The sequence below is a fragment of the Notolepis coatsorum genome (genome assembly GCF_963971535.1).
Source record: "Notolepis coatsorum genome assembly, chromosome: 19".
Classification (NCBI taxonomy): domain Eukaryota; kingdom Metazoa; phylum Chordata; class Actinopteri; order Aulopiformes; family Paralepididae; genus Notolepis; species Notolepis coatsorum.
The window spans coordinates 46,576,858-46,602,779 of NC_140183.1; the positions used below are offsets into that span (position 1 = coordinate 46,576,858).

Sequence of the window (25,922 nt, forward strand, 5' to 3'; positions counted from 1 at the left end):
CGCTGGTCCCCTCTGTACCACAGGCTACTGCTATGGCTACTTCTTAGGAGTAGTTGTGTCCTTTTACAGCGACACAGACCCTATCTAAATGTTCTCTGGTCTGTGTTATATATCGACTGATATGTCCAGTATAGAGCAGCTATCGAAGCATGAGCCGAAGCTACTTTAGGTATTAGCGCCGAGCTAGCTAGCTTCGGCTAACTGGTAACGATAGATGGGGAATACTATAGTCCGCTGTAATATGCTAATCCCAGACGTTTACTAAACATCAAATTAGCTGGGTACTAAAACTCACTCTCTCTTGGTGGTATAATGTCCGCTTGGTAAGCCACTTTACATACTTGGTCACCGTCAAACTATAACGTTAACGAGAGCAACGCTGGGTGTACGTTTCTCTCTAACGTGTCCGGTCAAGTTCAACGTCAACAACCTCATAGAGGAAGTGACGCATTTACGAAGGAACACTAAACCACCTCTGGCCCACTAGATGGCAGCACCGTCATATAACCTGAGATGCCATCAATAGGCAGACAGTGTAACATTATGTGGTAAATAATAACTTAACTCCCACATATTAAACAGGTTGGTGAACTTAAAGGGGGATTATTTTAGGTCTAATTTTACCTAATTGCAGACCCTTCAGCACAATAAGTGCAGGCACTGTAGGCCTACTGTACTGACTGACGCTCTCTGATTGGCCACTGACATGTTTGCCCAATCGCGTGACGAGCTGTGTCTTTGCCCATTTCCTCGTCAAACAGCCTGCAAACTACCTGGCGTTCTATCGCCATGCTCTAAGACAAACTCTAACCTTAACCAACTTCGAAAGAGTGCCTAAGCTTAACCGTCGAAAGAACTTGCCGTCAGCCCGTCACGCTCTAAGACAACCTCTAACCTTAACCAACTTCGAAAGAGTGCCTAAGCTTAACCAGTGTAGAAACAGGCATCGGCCAATCAGAGAGCGTCTTGCCAGAAATGCGGCTAGGTTTAGAAATAACGCGACTAGGGGCCTCCACACTACACACTAGTACTAGTACTAAATACCTATATGTCCCTATGCCATAAATGTCATGTATGTTGTGTATGTCATAAATGTCTATATGAATTGAAAATGGGGGACCCTGATGTAAACAAGACAAACGTCTTTCTCAGGTCTGCATCCCCTGCCTTAACAATTGTGTGTATTGAGCCGTACTGTATTGTACCCATTCTGCAATCTGTTAAATAAAGTTTTCATTCATTCATTCATTCAGTAAAAAAAATAAAAGAGATACGAAAATTATAAATATAGGCCTCTCTCTTATACATGCCTCCTCCTAATACAAGCCTGGTATCCACTACAGTTGAAACAAATACAAGCCGGGGTTACTATTAGAGGAATTACGGTATTCTATATATTTTTTAAAGTGACATATAAAAACGCCACTGTGCGTGCGTGCACGTGTGTGTGGGGGGGCCTCCACAAGAATCTGGCCCAGGGGCCTCTGAAGTCTTAATCTGGCCTTGCCTATTATATACATTTGATTTGGAAATAGCGTGTCCAGGCGAGCAACGCCAACACTTTTAGTGAAATTCCCGTATTCCTCCATATAGCGCCGTTTTCTGGGATTAGCCAGGATCAATCTGAAACTACTTATATTCACCACGGTATAACACGCGAACGTATATGCATGAACATTTTTATTATTTTTCACATATTGAACGATAGATAGTTGATAGTTGTCAAATGGGCCATAGTATTGTATCCATAGCTATAATAGAATATATAGCCCTGCAAACACTGCCACTTATCCCTATCTCTTAGAGCGTTGGCCCAGGAACTAAGATGCTCTAGGGCAGGCCTCTGGCGCTGAATGAGTTAAGGATGTGCAGATGATGGTAGCGAGGCAGACATTCAGACATTTACCTTAAAAGTATTTTACTGTCAAATGTCAACAACATTCAACAAGACATTTTCACCTGGCTTTATTCAATGTTTACATCTGTTGTGATTTATGCAAATGATCACATACATAATTAATTAGATTATACACAATTTCTCATGAAAAGAAAACAATAAAAAAAAGCGTGTAATAAATTTTTTTGTTTGTCTCTTATTGTAAGTAATGAACTCTGACAGATTAAACTTAATTAAATGGTAAAACAATGAGTATAACAAGCATTTACACTGAAGACAGTAGTAGGCTACTGACAGACACAGACATGCTTTGATCTGCCCCAAACACGAGTCACGACAGACGTGCTTGTGTAAACACGATAAGCCCATGCAGCTGCTGCATCTTCCCGCCATTAATTGCTCGGCGTTTCCCGAACATATAGAAATGTAAGTAACCCTATTCACCTTTGTGTTAAAAGGGACGTTTTGTATGATTGTATTTGGGTCCTTTTCAAAACTCCCCCCATGGGATTCCTTGGGACTTTTTTTTCCCTCACTCAGGACATATTGAAGAAGATACACAATCAGTTGCGTTTGCTTCTTTTGAAATGTTGTTCTAGGTTGTGCTCCATTTGTGCATAAAACGACTGGCCTAATGAGGGGTCAGTGTCACCTGTATACTTACGCAGTCAAGTGAGGACCTGTTGAGGCAGCTGCATTGTCAGGCGGGAGGAGAAACTGCGCTGCCTGCTGAGAGGGAAGATCAGAGTCATGATAGCGGGAAACGCCGAGCAATTAATGGCGGAAATATGCAGCAGGGCAAGGGCCAGGGGCTTATCGTGTTGTTTACACAAGCACTTACCACCTTTGGGTCTGTCGTGTTTGGGGCAGATGATGTCGATATGTGTCTGTCAGATACATTAAATCAGCAGTATACATGATTTGCCTTACGCATGGAAACAGTAATATTTTGTGAACTATCTATTACATATCCATACATTTCTTGCTTGGGCTAAAAGTACAGTAAATTCCGCAGAGTACAATTTACTTTCCGAAATGTACTGTGTATAGCCTAGGCCTTTATTTCAGTATATCGATTATCAACTGCGGTCAAGTGAGTTGACCACGCAAAAGTGAAAGACGGCTCACTTGACCGCAGTGATTATCATCAGAGACGCAACTGGAGCTGTAGTTTAACCTTGGTCGCTTTTTCCAAAGACAGTATGCCTACAGTGCCTGCACTTATATTGCCAAATATTGTATCCAAATAACAGATGGGGACTTCATCCTGTTCCCTGTTACTGTTATAATCGCTACTGCTATGCTAAACTGACCATTGGAGTTGGAATAACGTATACAGTCAAGTGACATTCCGTCTTGTGTGTTCTACAAGACACAACTGCTATGGAATGTTTGGAGCGTCAATTATTACACCGGTATATCCGGGTACATTGCTTTCGGGGAAAACACAGACACCATTCCTATTGACGCAGCCATTGTATTTGGCTGTATACTGTATAAAACTGTCGGAACGGGTTTGGTATGGTTTGAAACAAGACAAACGTCTTTCTGAAACAAGACAAACGTCTTTCTCAGGTCTGCATCCCCTTAACAATTGTATGTATTGAGCCGTACTGTATTGTACCCATTCTGCAATCTGTTAAATAAAGTTTTCATTCATTCATTGTTTGGTACCGTTAGTGCATCGTGATAAGTCAATTGTTTTAACGTGTTGTTCAATCTATTATGCAGTCGGAACCAAAAGTCAGTTTTTGCATACAAATTAATACCCTAAACTGTCCGTGTACTACTGAGAAATCATGTGGTATAATGTCAGAATCAGAAAGGCCTTATTTGCCAAGTACTTTACGGAATTTGCTTTGGACGTTACTGGTGCGACATTAGCGGACCGACACAGACAGATCTCCCATGCACCCACCCACCCCCTCCTGCAGTCTCCTCCTCCCCATCATGTATACTCTGTCAGGATCTATGGGTAACAGTACTGTATATTTGCATATCATATATATCACAAATGTAACATACCTGTATGTAATTTGTCCCTATGCCATAAATGTCATGATGTCATGTATGTCATAAATGTCTATGAATTGAAAATGGGGGACCCTGATGTAAACAAGAAAATCGTCTTTCTCTGGTCTGCATCCCCTTAACAATTGTATGCATTGAGCCGTAATGTATTGTACCCATTCTGCAATATGTTTGATTGATTGATTGATTGATTGATTGATTGAAAACTTTATTAACAGATTGCAGAATGGGTACAGTACAGTACAGCTCAATACATACAATTGTTAAGGGGATGCAGACCAGATAAAGACTTTCGTCTTGTTTACATCAGGGTCCCCCATTTTCAATTCATCATAACATATACATACACACGACATATAGATAGACAGTACTGCTATATCTATACATTTATGACATACCAGATTTGCAAATACAGTACTGTTTGTGACACAAAAAGAGTCCAAAAGAGTTAAATTCATTCATTCAGATAATATATACAATAAAGTGGTGGAGTAAATTAAATGATTAAAAAAAATCGAAATAGTAAATTTCTTTTAAACAATAATAACTAAAACGAACGTGCCAAAAAGCATGCATTTTGCAGATAAGTTAAAGTAGACCCATGGGCTGATTTGCTATACGGAAGTAGTGGCAGCATGTCGAAACATACACACTACTCAATCCCCCCCCCTCAAAAAGAGGCGTGGCGCGATCAAAAGCGTTATATACTTTCGTTTTGCTGCACTATTTCGCCGCTCTTCACTTCTCCACGCCCTTTGCACTGAACGAAGAAATATAAATTTTGTCATCAAAACAACAATACAGACCGTTAGAACAGACATGGCAACGGTCAAAGGGGTTATAACGGAAGCATTGGACGACATGGACGAAACACAGTTCAAGAGATTTCGGAACCAATTAGTTGACCGTAGAGAAGAACCGCGCGTTCGTCGAGGTACGGTACAAAATATGGATCGTTTGGACATTGCAGATCTAATGGTTTCAACCTTCACTGAAGCTGGTGTAATTCAAGTGACTGTCAAATTATTGATGGCGATTGGCTGCAACCAGATTGCAACTGACCTGGAGGCTGCAATGACAAGTAAGTTTTAGAATAGGCTACACTTCAAATAAATGTTCCCTACGGGTTACTGATAACTGTATAGCCACAAGACAAAGGAGCTGCAGATATTTCGTAGCCATGAGTACTGTACTAAGTGAGTAATACTAATAGCTTCACAGGCTATAATAATATGACTGCAAATCAGCCAATGCATGCCATGGTCTACTTATCTGCAAAATGCATACTTTTTTGCACGTTCGTTTGAGTTATTATTATATATATTTTTTTTTACTATTTAGATTTTTTAATTATTTCCCCCCTGTTAAACCACATTTATAACAAACAATAAACAATATCAAACAAGGAAAACAAAAATGAAAGTAAAGCGTGAATCGACAATCTCAACACACAAGCAGTTGTACATTTATACCACATGATTTATCAGTAGTACACGGACAGTTTACAGTTTAGGTTATTCATTTTTGCAAACTAATGACTTTTGGTTCCGACTACATAATAGATTGAACAACACCTGTTACCAACCAAAGTTGTTATTTTTTGTTGTATTCATTGCATGTTCGAAATAAAGACTTCAAATCAAAAAATCAAATCAAATCAAAGTTTAGCTATTTTGTAATTGTAAATATATGCTGTTTTTTTTATAGAGAAACGTGTTGAACTTAGCCTACATTTTCTATAGGCCTAACTATACCCTAAATAAGAATACAACATGGTTGCGCAATCTTACATAATCTCTCACTGTTCTTCAGCCACAGCAACCTCGGCTTCAGCCACAGGATCCTCGGCTTCAGCCACAGGATCCTCGCGTGCAGGAGCACCGCCTGCAGCCAGGGGACTGGGAGGTATGTGAGATTGTGAGGTATTCTACGGTAAAATGTGTGGGTTTTGATATTCCTCTTCAGAATCATGCATTAAACTATATTGTAGCATTCCCCCCCCCCCCCCAACTAGGTGCCCTTGAACCGCCTGCCTTGTTAATTGCTGAAACTCAATTCAGAATTGGGTTCATGTCTAGTTTACTACTACAGCATGCAAGTCAACTACACAGAAAAGTTAGATTATTTAACATTGACATCATACCCTTGAATAGGCTTAATATTTATGTATGGCATTTGTGAGGAGCAATGACAGGGTATTAAATTCATAAATAACAAACAATGACTTTTCAGGAAGTCAGTATGCATGCAGAGTATAATGTTTTAAAATGTGTAAACATTATGTAAACCATGCTATAGAATTTTTCAGATGTACCCTTACAAAAAAGTATCATCATAGTTTGATGGTAATTTCAGTTTTACCATAGTACTGACCATGTAATTTACCATGGTATGCCATCACCATGGTGCCGCTTTTGTGCTTAAATAATACTGTAGTGTTGCTGTGTTTTACTCCCTGTACGGCAGGGGTGCGTTGGTGATTTCAAAGCTGGTTGCACAGTGTTTTAATGACGCCACGTGCACGCACGCTCCCGCACATGCGCATAAATGTTCCCTCGCGTACGCACAGACTAAAGACAATGCCTAATTGCCTCTACGAATGGAATGTAACACATTTCATTCACAAGTTTTGTGTGAATGTACCTTAGAACGTATTTGAACACACCTGACGACCTGTGCTATTGTTATGCAAAGTAGCCCGGTGGGACTTAGCGAGTTGGTGCATCAGTCGAGTGCAGCGCATTCCTGTGTGCAGTGCACGCGCAAAGTCGCGCATGCACATCCGTGCATGTGTGTGCGCGTGGTTCTGCTCACAGAGCCGGTTGCACGGCATGCAACCCCGTCCCATGAGCAACGCACCCCTGCTGTATGGCTAACCCTGGGGTTGAAATGTTGTATTCCCTGTCGTACGGCTAACCCTGGGGGTTGAAACGTTTTATTCGCTGTCATACGGCTAACCCCAGGGTTTAAATGTTGTATTCCCTGTCGTATGGCTAACCATGGGGGTTGAAACGTTTTATTCCCTGTCGTACGGCTAACCCCAGGGTTTAAACGTTGTATTCCCGGTCTTAGCCATAAGTTATGGCTAACCTGGGGGTTGATATTTTCACCCAAACAAAAACAAGCTGGCCAAGCCAACAGACTGCTCCAATTTTACCCTATGTTCTTCACTTCTTATGACCCCCCCCCCTCCATTAAGAACACCTGCAACCCAAAACAGAACAACCCCCAAGCCAATAAACTACCCCCACCCTTGCTTTAGTCCAGAAGACCCCGGAAATGTAACCACACGTCTCCTTCCACCCCCCCCCCCCCCCCCATAATATCCCCGTAGTATGGTGGTAGTGACAAAAGAATTATGGAAATACCATGAAGCCTTTTTGGAAATACATGATACTTTTTCGTAAGGGTATGCTATTCTGTTAAAGCTTCAAAACATGATGACTGCAGCATGATAGATGAAATAGGTCACCAACAAGTGTGTTTTCATTTCCTTAGCCTCCTTTGTGGATACGCACCGGACCACCCTGATCCAGCGGGTGAACATGGTGGCATCCATCTTGGATGAACTCCTTGCCCGGGGTGTCATCACCCAGGAAGACTACAATCTGGTGATGTCTAAGAGCACCAGTCAAGACCAGATGAGGGCGCTCTATAGCGGTCCCCTGAACGCCAGTGGGCCAAGCGGCAAGGACCTCTTCTATGAGATTCTGGTGGAGAACCAATCATTTCTCGTCAAAGACCTGAATAGACCTTGATGTCTATTTAGATATCATAAATGTGTCTGATTTTACCAGTTGGGAGGACGACGGGATGGATCAAGCGCAGAGACTAAATTGAATCTGCGACCCAATTTATTTTTTTGCATGTGTGTGTTACTGTGTGTGCCACCCATTGCATGTGTGTGTCACTGCATGATGAATAAAGACTTCTTCAAAAGTACAGTTTATTATTATTTATTATTACATAATATACTGGTTCATATATTTTTTTATTCAGCACAAAATCAAGACAGTACATATATGCAGATATACTTTACAACTTGTTCTCAACTAACATCATGTCTGTACCGTGTCATTAAGAGACAGCTATGCTTGGGGAAGGGGAAGGGGCGTAAAATAAAAAATAAATAAAAAATAGGTAAACCAGAATATACTACATGTGTGGATCAAACCATTTAAAAAAGAAAATGAAATGTCCTGAATTTCTTTAACTTTGTTTAGCCATTGGTTATGTGTTGGGGGACTGGGTTTTAACCAATTAATTGTGATCATTTTCTTGGCAGCAGTTAACAGTATTTGAAGAAGATACACACTTTTCCTTCCCTCAATGCCCTCTGGTATATGACTCCTAGTATGGCAGTTTTGAAATCTTGTGGGATGTCCATGTCGAATACTTTTTTTTACATCCCTGAATACATCATCCCAGAAGTGACATAATTTTGGGCATGTCCAGAAAATGTGTGTATTTGTTCACCACATCCCCTCCAGCATTCGCTTGTGGGAGTCGTACCTGCTTTAGCAGTCAATAAGGGGGTCTTGAAAAACCTAATGACCTTCCATTTATATTCTCTCCAGGAATTAGAATTAGTCACCTTATGTGCTTCAGTACAAACATCGAACCACTCCTCTTGTGAGATCTCCTGTTGGAGCTCAGCCTCCCACTTCAACTTAATGTATAGCGAGTCGTTGGGGTTCATTGATATTAGGTTTTGATATAATTTAGAAAGAATTTTTTGTATTGAAGCATCAATTTGGATATTAGCTATAATATTGCAGAAGGGTGTCGCATTTTGTCCCAATCTTCCTGGTTTTCAAAAAAAAGACTTAATTGGAGACATCTGAAAAAGTCAGTACTAGGCTAAACTCCACTCTGAGTTGTTCGAAAGATTTAAGCTGGCCGGAGTGAATAAGTTGGTGAACAAATTTCAGACCCTTTGTCCTCCATCCACTGAATCCTGCATCCAAAGTTGATGGTGTAAAGTCCCCAATGAAACCAATTGAGGTCAGGCCCGATGTTAAAGGCAACCTGAACTCTTTCTGGACCTCTCTCCATATTTGTATCGTAAATCTGGACCACACACCTATTGAGTCCTCCCTTATCTTATGTCCAGAGAATAATAAGGTAGTAAGTTGTTTCTGTGTAGATAAGTCTTTTTTCCATTTTTAACCATCTTGATGACAAATCATCTGTAATCCAGGTGTGCAAGGGTCTAAATTGAGCAGCCCAAAAATAATATTTGAGGTTAGGGAGGGCCAAACCGCCAGCAGTTTTGGCCAGCTGTAATGTTTTGAAACGCACTAGGTAATTTCCCCTGCCATATTAAACGTTTGGTATATTACATAATATACTATATTTGGTAAATATATGTCAAATAATAATACAAGTCTATATAATATAATATGATTGATATATTATATTATATAGACTTGTATTATTATTTGACATATATTTAGCAAATACTATGCACTGTCTTTTAACTGCTTCGTCAACATCTCATGCAGAAAACCTTTTACAATGAAATTACAATGGGAACCTTTATCCTTTATATAAGTTTATAGTCCATTTCAGACCTGAAATAGAATACCTTAATTAAGCTGGCTTGACAGCTAAACAAGCATGTCTTTGAATGACCCTAATTTTGTGCAATATGTCATGAGTAAATTATACATGTACCAAGATTGACAGCTATTTACTGAACAGGTTTGTGCTCATAGCTTTTTTCATGTAGCCTACGTACGAAATGATACAAATTGGACTGTAGTTGGCTAGCTGCAGATAGTTAGCCATGGTACGTTAAGTTGTAACGTAACGTTATATGACATTCACGTTACAACTTGCTTAGCAAACACAAACACGGCCTTGTTCGATAACGTTAACTGACTTCGTTTGTGCATATCAGTCGATAGCTATTGTTTAAAGGCAATAGTGGCAAATGTAGTTACCGGTAGTTAAAGTTGGCATACGGTAGCTAGCTTATTGTGGGCTACCATTATACTCAGCCAGAAATTTTCTTGTGTGACCTCGTTTTGAAATTGTTGGCACGCATAGCTGTATACAAAACCTGTTATGAGACCCTACCTTGGCTTATACACTGTCATGTCAAAATGAAAACGTGTCGACTGATTGAATGAGTCTAGTTTGAATCAACTGCCTGTTGATTCAGTGACTGTTCTTCAGGTGTGTGACTGCTCTGCTGGCAGACATGAGTTTCAGCTTCCAGCTATTCGTTGCCCATAGTAACTTCTACCAAGGCTGCTGTCTGTTGCTTCTGGCTTGGAAGTCCCACTCCCTGCTGCTGCGAAGGCTCAGCTCCGGCCCCAACATTAGTCACAATGTACGGGAAAGCTACTGACTGCTGCAGCTGCCAGAGGAGGAACACAGCAGCCCTGCACAGGTGAAAGACGCCTACCTGCGCATGGCCAAACTGTACCACCCCGACTCTGGGGCTGCAACAGCAGATGCAGTCCTGTTTTCCCGAGTTGAAGAGGCTTACCGTGCCGTCCTTGCACACAAGAGCCGGACCAAGGAGCGTGATGAAGCAAAGGGAGAGGTGGATGAGGAGAAGTCAAAAGCTGTGGCACCTCAACACAGACACTACCTCAACTACGAGGGTGTAGGTTTTGGTACTCCCAGCCAGCGTGAACGGCAGTACCGGCAAATCCACGTGGACCGGGCTGCAGAGCAGGTGTTGGACTACGGACAGAGGGAGCATGAGGCGGCTGCAGCTGCTGAGGGGGCGCTGTTGGAGAGGGACATGCGTCAACGCAGCCGTAAGATCAAGATCACCCAGGCTGTGGAAAGGCTGGTGGAGGACCTGATCCAGGAGTCCATGGCCCGCGGAGACTTCCAGAACCTGAGTGGAGACGGAAAGCCCCTCAGCAAGTTCCAGCACAACCTGTACGCCGACCCTATGACCCACAACCTCAACCGCATCCTCATTGACAATGGCTACCAGCCAGCATGGGTTGTTACACAGCGGGACATCCGTGAGACCACCGCTCAGATGCGTGAGAGGCTGCTGGAGGGGAGGGCCAGGCTGAGTGACTCCATGAACCCCAGGGAGCGTGCTCAGTGGGAGCAGCTATGTGGCTCCGTAGGGGAGGAGCTGGTGAAACTCAACAAGATGGTGGATAATTTTAACCTCATAGTACCATTGCTCAACATGCAGATCAGATGGTTCAATTCAGGTTGGCCCGGGAGATCGACCAAGCAGAGAAAGGGGCACGTCAGCGCAGACATGACAAGGAGAGGGAGAAGGAAAGAGAGAGGAGGAAGGAAGAGAAAGGGAGAACCAATGTCGCATGGAGACCTAAAGACGCTAAACGCAGCCTGATGCCGTGGATGCAGAATTTACTCAGATGAATACTCCTTGATACCTTGAATCTAAGGTTTGATTGATTGATTGATTGATTGATTGATTGATTGATTGATTGATTGAAAACTTTATTAACAGATTGCAGAATGGGTACAATACAGTACAGCTCAATACACACAATTGTTAAGGGGATGCAGACCAGAGAAAGACTTTCGTCTTGTTTACATCAGGGTCCCCCATTTTCAATTCATCAGGACATATATGACATACATGACATACAGTTAGTCAGTACTGCTACATCTATACATTTATGACATACCAGATTTGCAAATACAGTACTGTTTGTGATACAGAAGGAGTCAAGAAAAGGGAGTATATACATTTGACGTAGAAACTGTACATTGGAGGAGGTTGGGTGGGGGGGGTTGGGTACATTGGGATATTGACAACCATACTGGGTAATTTACATTGGAGGTGGTTGGGGGGGGGGGGGGGGGGGGAGACACACTGTATAAACAAGCAAAACTGTACATTGAGGGGGGGGGGAGGAGACACTGTACAAACAAACAAAATTGTACATTGGACTATTGACAAAACCATACTGGGTAAATGACTGTACATTGGAGGGGGTTGGGTTAGGATATTTACAGGGGCCAGTTTTGAATTGCAGTCTCCCGTAGGTGTCCCTTGAGAGAGGTTTTGAAAGTGGGTAGTGATCCACATTCCTTTACAGCTTTGGGTAGGGCGTTCCACATTGATGTGGCATAATTGCGAAACGTGTTTAGTCCCTTATTTGAGCCGAATCTGGGTTTAACATGATTTGTGGAGCTCCCTCTGGTGTTGTGATCGTGGTATTCACTGACCTTTGGGAAGTATTTTGACATGTACATGGGTACCTTGGTCGTGTAGTGTATCTTGTAGACCAGGCCCATTGCAAGTTGCTGTACTCTGTCGTCTACTCTAAGCCATCCTAGGTTGTCAAAGTGGGCAGGGGTGAGGTGAGTTCTAGGAGTAAGGTCAAGCAGTAGTCTGACCAGTTTGTTTTGAGATGTTTGTAATTTTGTTTTTAGCGCCTTTGAGGTGCTCTGGTACCATGAGGTGCAAGCATAGTCGTAGTACCCCTGAATGAGTGCTCCTGCCAGAGTCTTCAGGGTATTCTTGTTTACCAGAGAGGAGATCCGGTACAAGGGACTGTAATCTCATTTGAAATTGTATTTATTGTCCACTTTTACAAATCATTACAGTCTGTTCAACAGGAATGCAGACCGAGACAAGGACATGTGCTTATTTGGTGCCAATGTATTCAGCCTGAAATCTAGTTATTGGCAATGGTGAACGAGTGGAACACAATCACACAACCTCACTGTAGGGCTGGGCGATTAATAGTTTAAATTTAAATAAGATTTTGGCTTCCCCACGATCATGAAAACAAGATAACCGAGATAAAATAATTATTGTGCCCCATGCTGTGTTGCCCTCATTTTGTCTTGTGTTATAAATGCAGCGCACCCTTCCTTCACAGCGTTGCGCCCCCCCCCCCCCCCCCCCCCCCCCCCAAGCCCAAACTGTAGTTTCAGCGGAGAGGGAGGAGGGAGCCATGGCGCAGTTATTTTGAAACGTCTTTGATAACTTGTAGAAGATGACAGAAAGGCGACCTTTGGCTGAGAAGAAAGGTAAAATGAATTCAGTCATCATATGAAACCATTGAGTAATCGTGTTTAATAATCGTGATTTCAATATCAATCAAAATAATTGTGATTATGATTTTTGCCATAATTGAGCAGCCCTACCTTACTGTATGCTAATGCAGTACTCAGTTTCCCATACATCGGCTGCAATATCAAGCAAATATATTTCCCAAACTGATAATAACATATTAATAATGACTTGTCTTGCATGTATACCTACACGTGTTGTCTTCCATTCCACTCGTCTGCCTGTTTATATGGCCTGTCCCAGCTTGTGCACCACAGATAACCTCAGGACATATAACTAACTTTTTTTTTTACCTTTGTTAAAGGACACAATGAGGAATTTATTGCACAAAAAAAGATCCAGTATCTGACTGCCCCAGGCCCTAATCAGACATTCCAAAATCGAAACAACCAATCCGATTGTTTGGCCTGTGTTCCTGGGGTTAAATTGGGATGCTATAACACCACCCTCATATAATATTACATACAGTGCCACTGCCTGCCGATCAGAGACCGGGAAACGTGTTTTATTATAATTTTGAAGAATCCAGTTGGAAGCTGCTGGTGCCTCTGGGAGTCTATGGAAAACCTTTTGTTGCACTGGTTTGAAAAGTGATGCTGAGCTTGTTCTATATGCTGGACATCTAAACTCACCCAGAGGGAGCTCCACAAATCATGTTAAACCCAGATTCGGCTCAAACAAGGGACTAAACACGTTTCGCAATTATGCCACATCAATGTGGAACGCCCTACCCAAAGCTGTAAAGGAATGTGAATCACTACCCACTTTCAAAAACACTCTCAAAAAACACCTAAGGGAGACTGCAACTCGAAACTGGCCCCTGTAAATGTCCGAACACAACCCCCTCCAATGTACAGTAAATTACCAAGTATGGTCTTGTCAATAATCCAATGTACAGTGTTGTTTGTACAGTTGTACAGTGTCCCCCACCCACCCCTCCTACCCAACCCCCCCCCACTCCTACCCACCCCCCCCCCCCCCACCCACCCAACCACCTCCAATGTACAGTCCCCCCCCACCCCCACCTACCCAATCCAATGTACAGTTTCTACGCCTAATGTATATACTCTTTTCTTTCTGGACTCTTTTTGTATCACAAACAGTACTGTAATTGCAAATCTGGTATGTCATAAATGTATAGATGTAGCAGTACTGTCTATCTGTATGTCATGTATGTCATATATGTTACGATGAATTGAAAATGGGGGACCCTGATGTAAACAAGACGAAAGTCTTTCTCTGGTCTGCATCCCCTTAACAATTGTATGTATTGAGCTGTACTATACTGTACCCATTCTGCAATCTGTTAATAAAGTTTTCATTCATTCATGCTAATTTCTCAGAAATTGCCTATCTTTATGCACCACATCTGTGTAAAGGTATATCATTCAACCGTCAAAAACGAATAGATTTCTCTTAAATGTGCTATTGAGAGAAGTTCTTAACCACCCAAATTGTTATGGCATGAATGCCAGCTGTTTCTGTTTGAATGTATGTGGCTGCGCATTTGCTATTCATTACTGAATCATCAGCCCTGCCATCCGCACTGGATTTTGATCGGCGTGTTGCTTAATGACAGCGGAAGAGTGCAAGGGCGCTTCCGCATTCTTTGGACTTGGAATGGACATCATGCGAGAACTGCGCGTATATAATATTTTAATTGTGCATACGTGGCATTCACCAATTACCTCTTATTGTGGAGTAGTCTATATAGGGTCAAATATGTCGTAAGGGATGCGCACACCAGTCCCACGGCTCTCCCGCGTTTTTACGAGTTAATACAGTCCATACATGATTTGCCTTACGCATGGAAACAGTAATATTTTGTGAACTATCTATTACATATCCATACATTTCTTGCTTGGGCTAAAAGTACAGTAAATTCCGCAGAGTACAATTTACTTTCCGAAATGTACTGTGTATAGCCTAGGCCTTTATTTCAGTATATCGATTATCAACTGCGGTCAAGTGAGTTGACCACGCAAAAGTGAAAGACGGCTCACTTGACCGCAGTGATTATTATCATCAGAGACGCAACTGGAGCTGTAGTTTAACCTTGGTCGCTTTTTCCAAAGACAGTAGGCCTACAGTGCCTGCACTTATATTGCCAAATATTGTATCCAAATAACAGATGGGGACTTCATCCTGTTCCCTGTTACTGTTATGATCGCTACTGCTATGCTAAACTGACCCTTGGAGTTGGAATAACATATACAGTCAAGTGACATTCCGTCTTGTGTGTTCTACAAGACACAACTGCTATGGAATGTTTGGAGCGTCAATTATTACACCGGTATATCCGGGTACATTGCTTTCGGGGAAAACACAGACACCATTCCATTGACGCAGCCATTGTATTTGGCTGTATACTGTATAAAACTGTCGGAACGGGTTTGGTATGGTTTGAAACAAGACAAACGTCTTTCTGAAACAAGACAAACGTCTTTCTCAGGTCTGCATCCCCTTAACAATTGTATGTATTGAGCCGTACTGTATTGTACCCATTCTGCAATCTGTTAAATAAAGTTTTCATTCATTCATTCATTCATTGTTTGGTACCGTTAGTGCATCGTGATAAGTCAATTGTTTTAGCGTGTTGTTCAATCTATTATGCAGTCGGAACCAAAAGTCAGTTTTTGCATACAAATTAATACCCTAAACTGTCCGTGTACTACTGAGAAATCATGTGGTATAATGTCAGAATCAGAAAGGTCTTATTTGCCAAGTACTTTACGGAATTTGCTTTGGACGTTACTGGTGCGACATTAGCGGACAGACACAGACAGATCTCCCATGCTGCACCCACCCACCCCCTCCTGCAGTCTCCTCCTCCCCATCATGTATACTCTGTCAGGATCTATGGGTAACAGTACTGTATATTTGCATATCATATATATCACAAATGTAACATACCTGTATGTAATTTGTCCCTATGCCATAAATGTCATGATGTCATGTATGTCATAAATGTCTATGAATTGAAAATGGGGGACCCTGATGTAAACAAGAAAATCGTCTTTCTCTGGTCTGCATCCCCTTAACAATTGTATGCATTGAGCCGTAATGTATTGTACCCATTCTGCAATATGTTTGATTGATTGATTGATTGATTGATTGATTGAAAACTTTATTAACAGATTGCAGAATGGGTACAGTACAGTACAGCTCAATACATACAATTGTTAAGGGGATGCAGACCAGATAAAGACTTTCGTCTTGTTTACATCAGGGTCCCCCATTTTCAATTCATCATAACATATACATACACACGACATATAGATAGACAGTACTGCTATATCTATACATTTATGACATACCAGATTTGCAAATACAGTACTGTTTGTGACACAAAAAGAGTCCAAAAGAGTTAAATTCATTCATTCAGATAATATATACAATAAAGTGGTGGAGTAAATTAAATGATAAAATAAAATCGAAATAGTAATTTTTTTTTAAATAATAATAACTAAAACGAACGTGCCAAAAAGCATGCATTTTGCAGATAAGTTAAAGTAGACCCATTAGTCCATGGGCCAGACCAGATATCGGTGCCACTCACGGTGAATAAACTTACATGTAATTTTTTCAAAGATCTATGTCTGTAGATGATATTTTTGTATGATAGCCCTTCCAGAGTGGTAGCTTAATCATACTTATCAAGTCATGAAGTATACCCACCCCCTCAGGAAATCGCATTTCAGATGTTGGTGCATATCCTGCTTTAGACTCACGTAGAGGACATCTGTCAATGTTTCACAATATTGTGTTTGGTATCATTTTAAAGGGGACTATGTAATCTTTCATTCAAGCTAAGATGTGAATCTTTCTGACCAATATAGAGGTCACTGGAGCTCTTTGAACAGTCAACAACACACATTTTTACACGATTTTCGCCTAAATGATATACTATCTTTTAGCCTTGTGTCATCTAGGAGCAATAGGGACACAAAATACAAAATCTACAACACTCTCAGGACCATAAGGATTCAGGAAATGTATAATATGCCTATACTATTTCTTATCAGGGGTGATTGTGAGCCTTAAATTAGAAGAGCGGTATTAGGCTCCTATTAAAACTATACAGAACAGCCACTAGGATAATGTCACAAAGTGGTCTGTCTTTATCATACATATACAGGAGCAACAGGGGCACAAAATACAAAATCTACAACACTCTCAGGATCATAAGGATTCAGGAAATGTATAATATGCCTATACTATTTCATTGTTACGGGTCATTGTGAGCCTTAAATTAGATGGGCATTATTAACTGGGTCAGATAACTAGGATAATGTCACAAAGTGGTCTGTCTTTATCATACATATACAGGACATAAAGGACACCACAATGAGATAAGGAACCACTTAGAGTTTTATGAACAACCTATTAAACAGAACAACATTATATACTAAATGTACATTGAATCACTCAAACTGCTCGTCTCTGACTCCTCGAGTTCGAAGTCAGGTTCTGGATCATCCTGCAGTTTTTGGTTGCTGCATGTCTGTAACTTGCACATATCTGTGCATGCCAGTCCATTTGATAAGCATGTGCAGCTTGGCATTTTGCATGAACGGACACACTTGCATCTTAGCAATTCCAGGACTACATCTGGTGCAGGTGGGGAGCGCATCCAGTAAATTTCCAGCTTGCCTTCATCGTCTTTCCATCCATGCTCTGTAGGACTTGAGACCACAGGGTTAGACTGCAGACTGCTCTTCCAGATTGCTGCCTGATAGTTGGCTCGTTCAACATGCAGGAAGAGACAGTCCCTACATGGTGGAAGCTGGCTGGACTCGACCTCTCCCCTTTTGGTACAGAAGAGCTGGTAGCGCAGTTGGTTCACCTCTACTGTGCTGCTGTTAGCAGAGTACATGTGACATGTAAACTCCTCAATTCTCTGGAACAGCTCCTCACTCACATCCCATGACTGCCCTAGTCCACTGAAGGTTTCTTGGTAGGAAGTATCCTTCTTCACCATCTTCAGGGCATTCAGCTTCCCCCGGCCAGCGAATGCACTGACAGTGTCACAGCCAGTGAAGGCGTGTAAGCCAATTAGGCTGTCACAGAGGCTGTCTCCAACTGAGCTTGCAAGTTTGCTGATGTTCACATATCGTGTGCGGTTCTGGGTCCCACACTTCATGTAGATGGAACAGGTGATGTCCTTCTGGAAGGCAAGACAAAGCACCATGACATCAGTGTCCTCAGCTATGATGATGACTGCTTTTGAGCCCATGTTTGCAGCATCTGATGCCTGCAGGAGCAGGCGAGTGTCAGCTTCTTCATGTGTTGATTGCAGTTCTGCTACTTCTTCACACCCACCATCTGTCAACCTGTAGCAGGTTTCCCCACAGGTTGTGTACAACACTTTGCCATGCAGCCTCTTTCTGTATTGTGGGAGGTTCCACTCTTCCACCAGAAACTTGATGAGACTGGTCTTGTTGGAAGGACTGCACAGGAAAGTTCTCCACTGCTGTACGTGGTGTCCTCCTGCCAGGTTCTTGTATTGGACCGTAGTGTCTGCACCCCGGTTTTGTCATTCAGCATCTTTGATTGAAGTCTGGCGGTAAACATCAAACACAACATCAAACCTCTGTGCCCCCTCGTGGAGGACCTGGGTGAAGAGTGACTCTGCCACCTGTCCAAAGGTTTTGTTGTTGCCATTCATTTTCTGGACCAGGCTCATCCCATCAATGATGGAAGTGGATGGTGTTGGGATCGCTTCAACAGGAGACACATTCTGTTCCAGCTCTCTGGCAAGTGCAGCCTTGTTTGTTTTTCGTAGAGACCCATCAGCATTTGCAAGTGCCCATGGCAGTGGGCCCAGTGGGTGGGCAAGGACATCTTTCATGTCTATCTTCCTGCTTTCAGCCAACAGGATCATGTGGCTGAACAGGTTTCTGTCTGCCCTCAGCACCACATCCTGCCCTTTCTTTCCTTTAGCTTTTTTGTGCCGACACTGGAGAATGTCTTCAGGCTTTGCTTGGTCATCTTGTCATAAACTTTAAAGATGGTGGGTCCTCATCTAACCTTGTTTGTTTGAATACCTGGTATGCCTCTTCTCCTATCTCATGAGCTCTCAGGAGATCTCTTGTCACATCAGGTGGAGCCATGAAGCCAGTGGACAGGCTAACCAGATCGTTCTCATCAGGGGACATAGGATTGAACCACTTGTTCTGCATAAGGTCAAGAAGAGACTGGACATCGGCTTAATCTCTCTTGATTCTTGGACGCTGTAGATCTGGATGGGACAGTTTGGACGTGCCTTGATCTGTCAGGTCTCTCAGCTGTCTGAGGTACATGCTTCTATACTCAGCGGTTAGGTAATACTTGGCCACAGCTCCTGACTTCAAGCTGAATCCCTTCGTCCCTCCAGCTGTCTGGGTGTCTTTGTTCACTGTTTCTTCTATAGCTTGGTCAACTGGGATCCTGCCAAAGGGATTAGTGGGGCCCAGTTGGACAGAGAAACCTCCTTTCATGAATTCTGTGTACACATCTGGGTGTGTGATGTACAGTTGAGACCTCTGGGCGTAGTAGTAGGGGAGGTAGCGTGCGTAGTTCATCCTGTCATAGGCAAAGCACCATGGGATCATTGCTCGAATGCTTGCCAAGTGTAGCATCCAGTCTCCCTCTCGGGATGCTCGGATGAGCCCCAGCAAGATTTCGACCATATCCAAATAGGACACCCAGAAGCTGGAGAGGCTGCTGTTCCCACCTCTGAGGAACTTGCGGTAGACTTCAAACAGTTCTATGATGCGTGCACAAGAGCTGTTCTCGAGGGCTTCCTTCAAAGTGGCTTGTGAGACATTTTCCCCAAGGCTGTCAATTACCTTCAGTGTTTCATCCAAATAAACCATCTCATTCAGTTGTTTCCAACCAAGAGAGGAAACCCTTCCATGTCAGTCGCATGAGAGCCTCATACAAGAGCTTGTGTAGTCGCACTGCCCTGTTGTACTTGCGGCCACCCATGACCCCAGCAATGGAGCCTTCTGCGATCATGCCAGACTGAATGCACAGGTCTTGGAGTCCAGCATCTTGGAAACGCTTTCCTATGATTGCCAGCAGTGTGCAGATGGTGTGAAATACCCCAAGTCTGATGATGATATTCTGGAACTTGCCAGCATGTTTCCATGTGATCTCAACAGCCTTTGCATACAGGGCTTGGTCAAAGACACAGACAATCTTTGTCAGGTCTAAGCACTGCATGATGCTTGTCACTGCATATACCATGTCATGGCCGAATGACTGTATGAGCCGCAAAACACTCTGGGATGCATGATCAGGATCATTAGTGCCAGAGAGTAGATAGCACAGGAAGACTCTAAGGCAGTGGTTCTCAAACTGTGGTACGCGTACCACTAGTGGTACTTGGTGGTACTGCTGGTGGTACTTGAAAACATTTACAAAAAAGCAAATAATTTTTTTTCAGTCAGGCCACTGAACTTAGAAGCAGGTCAGGCCAGTGTTTCTGGTTGCGGCGGCGCGATAGTTAGATAACCTAAGTGGGGAACAACCAGGAGATCACTGTGACAGAGAGTAGTGCAGTCTAAACAGTCATAAATCTTTAATTCAACTTCAGCCCTGATCATAACCATTTATCTTTTTAGATTTTTTGTAATGTCAGATGGCAAGTTCATTCATGGACAGGTTAAGGCTCACAATGACCCGTAACAATGAAATAGTATAGGCATATTATACATTTCCTGAATCCTTATGGTCCTGAGAGTGTTGTAGATTTTGTATTTTGTGCCCCTGTTGCTCCTTCCTGTATATGTATGATAAAGACAGACCACTTTGTGACATTATCCTAGTGGCTGTTCTGTATAGTTTTAATAGGAGCCTAATACCGCTCTTCTAATTTAAGGCTCACAATCACCCCTGATAAGAAATAGTATAGGCATATTATACATTTCCTGAATCCTTATGGTCCTGAGAGTGTTGTAGATTTTGTATGTTGTGTCCCTATTGCTCCTAGATGACACAAGGCTAAAAGATAGTATATCATTTAGGCGAAAATCGTGTAAAATGTGTGTTGTTGACTGTTCAAAGAGTTCCAGTGACCTCTATATTGGTCAGAAAGATTCACATCTTAGCTTGAATGAAAGATTACATAGTCCCCTTTAAAATGATACCAAACACAATATTGTGAAACATTGACAGATGTCCTCTACGTGAGTCTAAACAGGATATGCGCCAGCATCTGAAATGCAATTTCCTGAGGGGGTAGGTATACTTCATGACCTGATAATTAAGATTAAGCTACCACTCTGGAAGGGCTATCATACAAAAATATCATCTACAGACATAGATCTTTGAAAAAATGATATGTACGTTTATTCACCGTGAGTGGCACCGACAAGTGAAATTTTGGCCTCTGGCCCATGGACTACATGGGCTGATTTGCTATACGGAAGTAGTGGCAGCATGTCGAAACAAGGGTTTACACACTACTCAATCCCCCCTCAAAAAGAGGCGTGGCGCGATCAAAAGCGTATATATACTTTCGTTTTGCTGCACTTCTCTCTCTCTTCCCTTCTCCACGCCCTTTGCACTGAACGAAGAAATATAAATTTTGTCATCAAAACAACAATACAGACCGTTTGAACAGACATGCAAACGGTCAACGGTGTTATAAGGGAAGCATTGGACGACATGGACGAAACACAGTTCAAGAGATTTCGGAACCAATTAGTTGACCGTAGAGAAGAACCGCGCGTTCGTCGAGGTACGGTACAAAATATGGATCGTTTGGACATTGCAGATCTAATGGTTTCAACCTTCACTGAAGCTGGTGTAATTCAAGTGACTGTCAAATTATTGATGGCGATTGGCTGCAACCAGATTGCAACTGACCTGGAGGCTGCAATGACAAGTAAGTTTTAGAATAGGCTACACTTCAAATAAATGTTCCCTACGGGTTACTGATAACTGTATAGCCACAAGACAAAGGAGCTGCAGATATTTCGTAGCCATGAGTACTGTACTAAGTGAGTAATACTAATAGCTTCACAGGCTATAATAATATGACTGCAAATCAGCCAATGCATGCCATGGTCTACTTATCTGCAAAATGCATACTTTTTTGCACGTTCGTTTGAGTTATTATTATATATATTTTTTTTTACTATTTAGATTTTTAAATTATTTCCCCCCTGTTAAACCACATTTATAACAAACAATAAACAATATCAAACAAGGAAAACAAAAATGAAAGTAAAGCGTGAATCGACAATCTCAACACACAAGCAGTTGTACATTTATACCACATGATTTATCAGTAGTACACGGACAGTTTACAGTTTAGGTTATTCATTTTTGCAAACTAATGACTTTTGGTTCCGACTACATAATAGATTGAACAACACCTGTTACCAACCAAAGTTGTTATTTTTTGTTGTATTCATTGCATGTTCGAAATAAAGACTTCAAATCAAAAAATCAAATCAAATCAAAGTTTAGCTATTTTGTAATTGTAAATATATGCTGTTTTTTTATAGAGAAACGTGTTGAACTTAGCCTACATTTTCTATAGGCCTAACTATACCCTAAATAAGAATACAACATGGTTGCGCAATCTTACATAATCTCTCACTGTTCTTCAGCCACAGCAACCTCGGCTTCAGCCACAGGATCCTCGGCTTCAGCCACAGGATCCTCGCGTGCAGGAGCACCGCCTGCAGCCAGGGGACTGGGAGGTATGTGAGATTGTGAGGTATTCTACGGTCAAATGTGTGGGTTTTGATATTCCTCTTCAGAATCATGCATTAAACTATATTGTAGCATTCCCCCCCCCCCCCAACTAAGTGCCCTTGAACCGCCTGCCTTGTTAATTGCTGAAACTCAATTCAGAATTGGGTTCATGTCTAGTTTACTACTACAGCATGCAAGTCAACTACACAGAAAAGTTAGATTATTTAACATTGACATCATACCCTTGAATAGGCTTAATATTTATGTATGGCATTTGTGAGGAGCAATGACAGGGTATTAAATTAATAAATAACAAACAATGACTTTTCAGGAAGTCAGTATGCATGCAGAGTATAATGTTTTAAAATGTGTAAACATTATGTAAACCATGCTATAGAATTTTTCAGATGTACCCTTACAAAAAAGTATCATCATAGTTCGATGGTAATTTCAGTTTTACCATAGTACTGACCATGTAATTTACCATGGTATGCCATCACCATGGTGCCGCTTTTGTGCTTAAATAATACTGTAGTGTTGCTGTGTTTTACTCCCTGTACGGCAGGGGTGCGTTGGTGATTTCAAAGCTGGTTGCACAGTGTTTTAATGACGCCACGTGCACGCACGCTCCCGCACATGCGCATAAATGTTCCCTCGCGTACGCACAGACTAAAGACAATGCCTAATTGCCTCTACGAATGGAATGTAACACATTTCATTCACAAGTTTTGTGTGAATGTACCTTAGAACGTATTTGAACACACCTGACGACCTGTGCTATTGTTATGCAAAGTAGCCCGGTGGGACTTAGCGAGTTGGTGCATCAGTCGAGTGCAGCGCATTCCTGTGTGCAGTGCACGCGCAAAGTCGCGCATGCACATCCGTGCATGTGTGTGCGCGTGCTTCTGCTCACAGAGCCGGTTGCACGGCATGCAACCCCGTCCCATGAGCAACGCACCCCTGCTGTATGGCTAACCCTGGGGTTGAAATGTTGTATTCCCTGTCGTACGGCTAACCCTGGGGGTTGAAACGTTTTATTCGCTGTCATACGGCTAACCCCAGGGTTTAAATGTTGTATTCCCTGTCGTATGGCTAACCATGGGGGTTGAAACGTTTTATTCCCTGTCGTACGGCTAACCCCAGGGTTTAAACGTTGTATTCCCGGTCTTAGCCATAAGTTATGGCTAACCTGGGGGTTGATATTTTCACCCAAACAAAAACAAGCTGGCCAAGCCAACAGACTGCTCCAATTTTACCCTATGTTCTTCACTTCTTATGACCCCCCCCCTCCATTAAGAACACCTGCAACCCAAAACAGAACAACCCCCAAGCCAATAAACTACCCCCACCCTTGCTTTAGTCCAGAAGACCCCGGAAATGTAACCACACGTCTCCTTCCACCCCCCCCCCCCATAATATCCCCGTAGTATGGTGGTAGTGACAAAAGAATTATGGAAATACCATGAAGCCTTTTTGGAAATACATGATACTTTTTCGTAAGGGTATGCTATTCTGTTAAAGCTTCAAAACATGATGACTGCAGCATGATAGATGAAATAGGTCACCAACAAGTGTGTTTTCATTTCCTTAGCCTCCTTTGTGGATACGCACCGGGCCACCCTGATCAAGCGGGTGAACATGGTGGCATCCATCTTGGATGAACTCCTTGCCCGGGGTGTCATCACCCAGGAAGACTACAATCTGGTGATGTCTAAGAGCACCAGTCAAGACCAGATGAGGGCGCTCTATAGCGGTCCCCTGAACGCCAGTGGGCCAAGCGGCAAGGACCTCTTCTATGAGATTCTGGTGGAGAACCAATCATTTCTCGTCAAAGACCTGAATAGACCTTGATGTCTATTTAGATATCATAAATGTGTCTGATTTTACCAGTTGGGAGGACGACGGGATGGATCAAGCGCAGAGACTAAATTGAATCTGCGACCCAATTTATTTTTTTGCATGTGTGTGTTACTGTGTGTGCCACCCATTGCATGTGTGTGTCACTGCATGATGAATAAAGACTTCTTCAAAAGTACAGTTTATTATTATTTATTATTACATAATATACTGGTTCATATATTTTTTTATTCAGCACAAAATCAAGACAGTACATATATGCAGATATACTTTACAACTTGTTCTCAACTAACATCATGTCTGTACCGTGTCATAAAGAGACAGCTATGCTTGGGGAAGGGGAAGGGGCGTAAAATAAAAAATAAATAAAAAATAGGTAAACCAGAATATACTACATGTGTGGATCAAACCATTTAAAAAAGAAAATGAAATGTCCTGAATTTCTTTAACTTTGTTTAGCCATTGGTTATGTGTTGGGGGACTGGGTTTTAACCAATTAATTGTGATCATTTTCTTGGCAGCAGTTAACAGTATTTGAAGAAGATACACACTTTTCCTTCCCTCAATGCCCTCTGGTATATGACTCCTAGTATGGCAGTTTTGAAATCTTGTGGGATGTCCATGTCGAATACTTTTTTTTACATCCCTGAATACATCATCCCATAGTGACATAATTTTGGGCATGTCCAGAAAATGTGTGTATTTGTTCACCACATCCCCTCCAGCATTCGCTTGTGGGAGTCGTACCTGCTTTAGCAGTCAATAAGGGGGTCTTGAAAAACCTAATGACCTTCCATTTATATTCTCTCCAGGAATTAGAATTAGTCACCATGTGCTTCAGTACAAACATCGAACCACTCCTCTTGTGAGATCTCCTGTTGGAGCTCAGCCTCCCACTTCAACTTAATGTATAGCGAGTCGTTGGGGTTCATTGATATTAGGTTTTGATATAATTTAGAAAGATTTTTTTGTATTGAAGCATCAATTTGGATATTAGCTATAATATTGCAGAAGGGTGTCGAATTTTGTCCCAATCTTCCTGGTTTTCAAAAAAAAGACTTAATTGGAGACATCTGAAAAAGTCAGTACTAGGCTAAACTCCACTCTGAGTTGTTCGAAAGATTTAAGCTGGCCGGAGTGAATAAATTGGTAAACAAATTTCAGACCCTTTGTCCTCCATCCACTGAATCCTGCATCCAAAGTTGATGGTGTAAAGTCCCCAATGAAACCAATTGAGGTCAGGCCCGATGTTAAAGGCAACCTGAACTCTTTCTGGACCTCTCTCCATATTTGTATCGTAAATCTGGACCACACACCTATTGAGTCCTCCCTTATCTTATGTCCAGAGAATAATAAGGTAGTAAGTTGTTTCTGTGTAGATAAGTCTTTTTTCCATTTTTAACCATCTTGATG

The 25,922-nt window shown here is 42.1% G+C and overlaps 2 protein-coding genes and 1 pseudogene across 3 annotated transcripts; all 3 read left to right on the forward strand.

The window, feature by feature from the left end:
- Positions 1-4,675: 4,675 nt before the first annotated feature.
- LOC311246749 (apoptosis-associated speck-like protein containing a CARD) lies at positions 4,676-7,861 on the forward strand. The gene is made up of 3 exons (XM_084336978.1): positions 4,676-5,009; positions 5,741-5,833; positions 7,427-7,861. Exons 1-3 carry the CDS (start codon positions 4,748-4,750, stop codon positions 7,684-7,686), a joined length of 615 nt encoding a protein of 204 aa, XP_084193104.1. The 5' UTR covers positions 4,676-4,747; the 3' UTR covers positions 7,687-7,861.
- A 2,272-nt stretch (positions 7,862-10,133) lies between these two features.
- Positions 10,134-11,293, forward strand: LOC311246484 (dnaJ homolog subfamily C member 28-like; annotated as a pseudogene). The gene has a single exon. The product of its transcript is annotated as a dnaJ homolog subfamily C member 28-like (transcript).
- Positions 11,294-21,500: 10,207 nt separating this feature from the next.
- On the forward strand, positions 21,501-24,678 carry LOC311246750 (apoptosis-associated speck-like protein containing a CARD). Its single transcript, XM_084336979.1, has 3 exons — positions 21,501-21,834; positions 22,565-22,657; positions 24,244-24,678. The coding sequence occupies exons 1-3, from the start codon at positions 21,573-21,575 to the stop codon at positions 24,501-24,503; spliced, it is 615 nt and encodes a 204-aa protein (XP_084193105.1). The 5' UTR covers positions 21,501-21,572; the 3' UTR covers positions 24,504-24,678.
- The last annotated feature ends 1,244 nt before the right edge of the window (positions 24,679-25,922 follow it).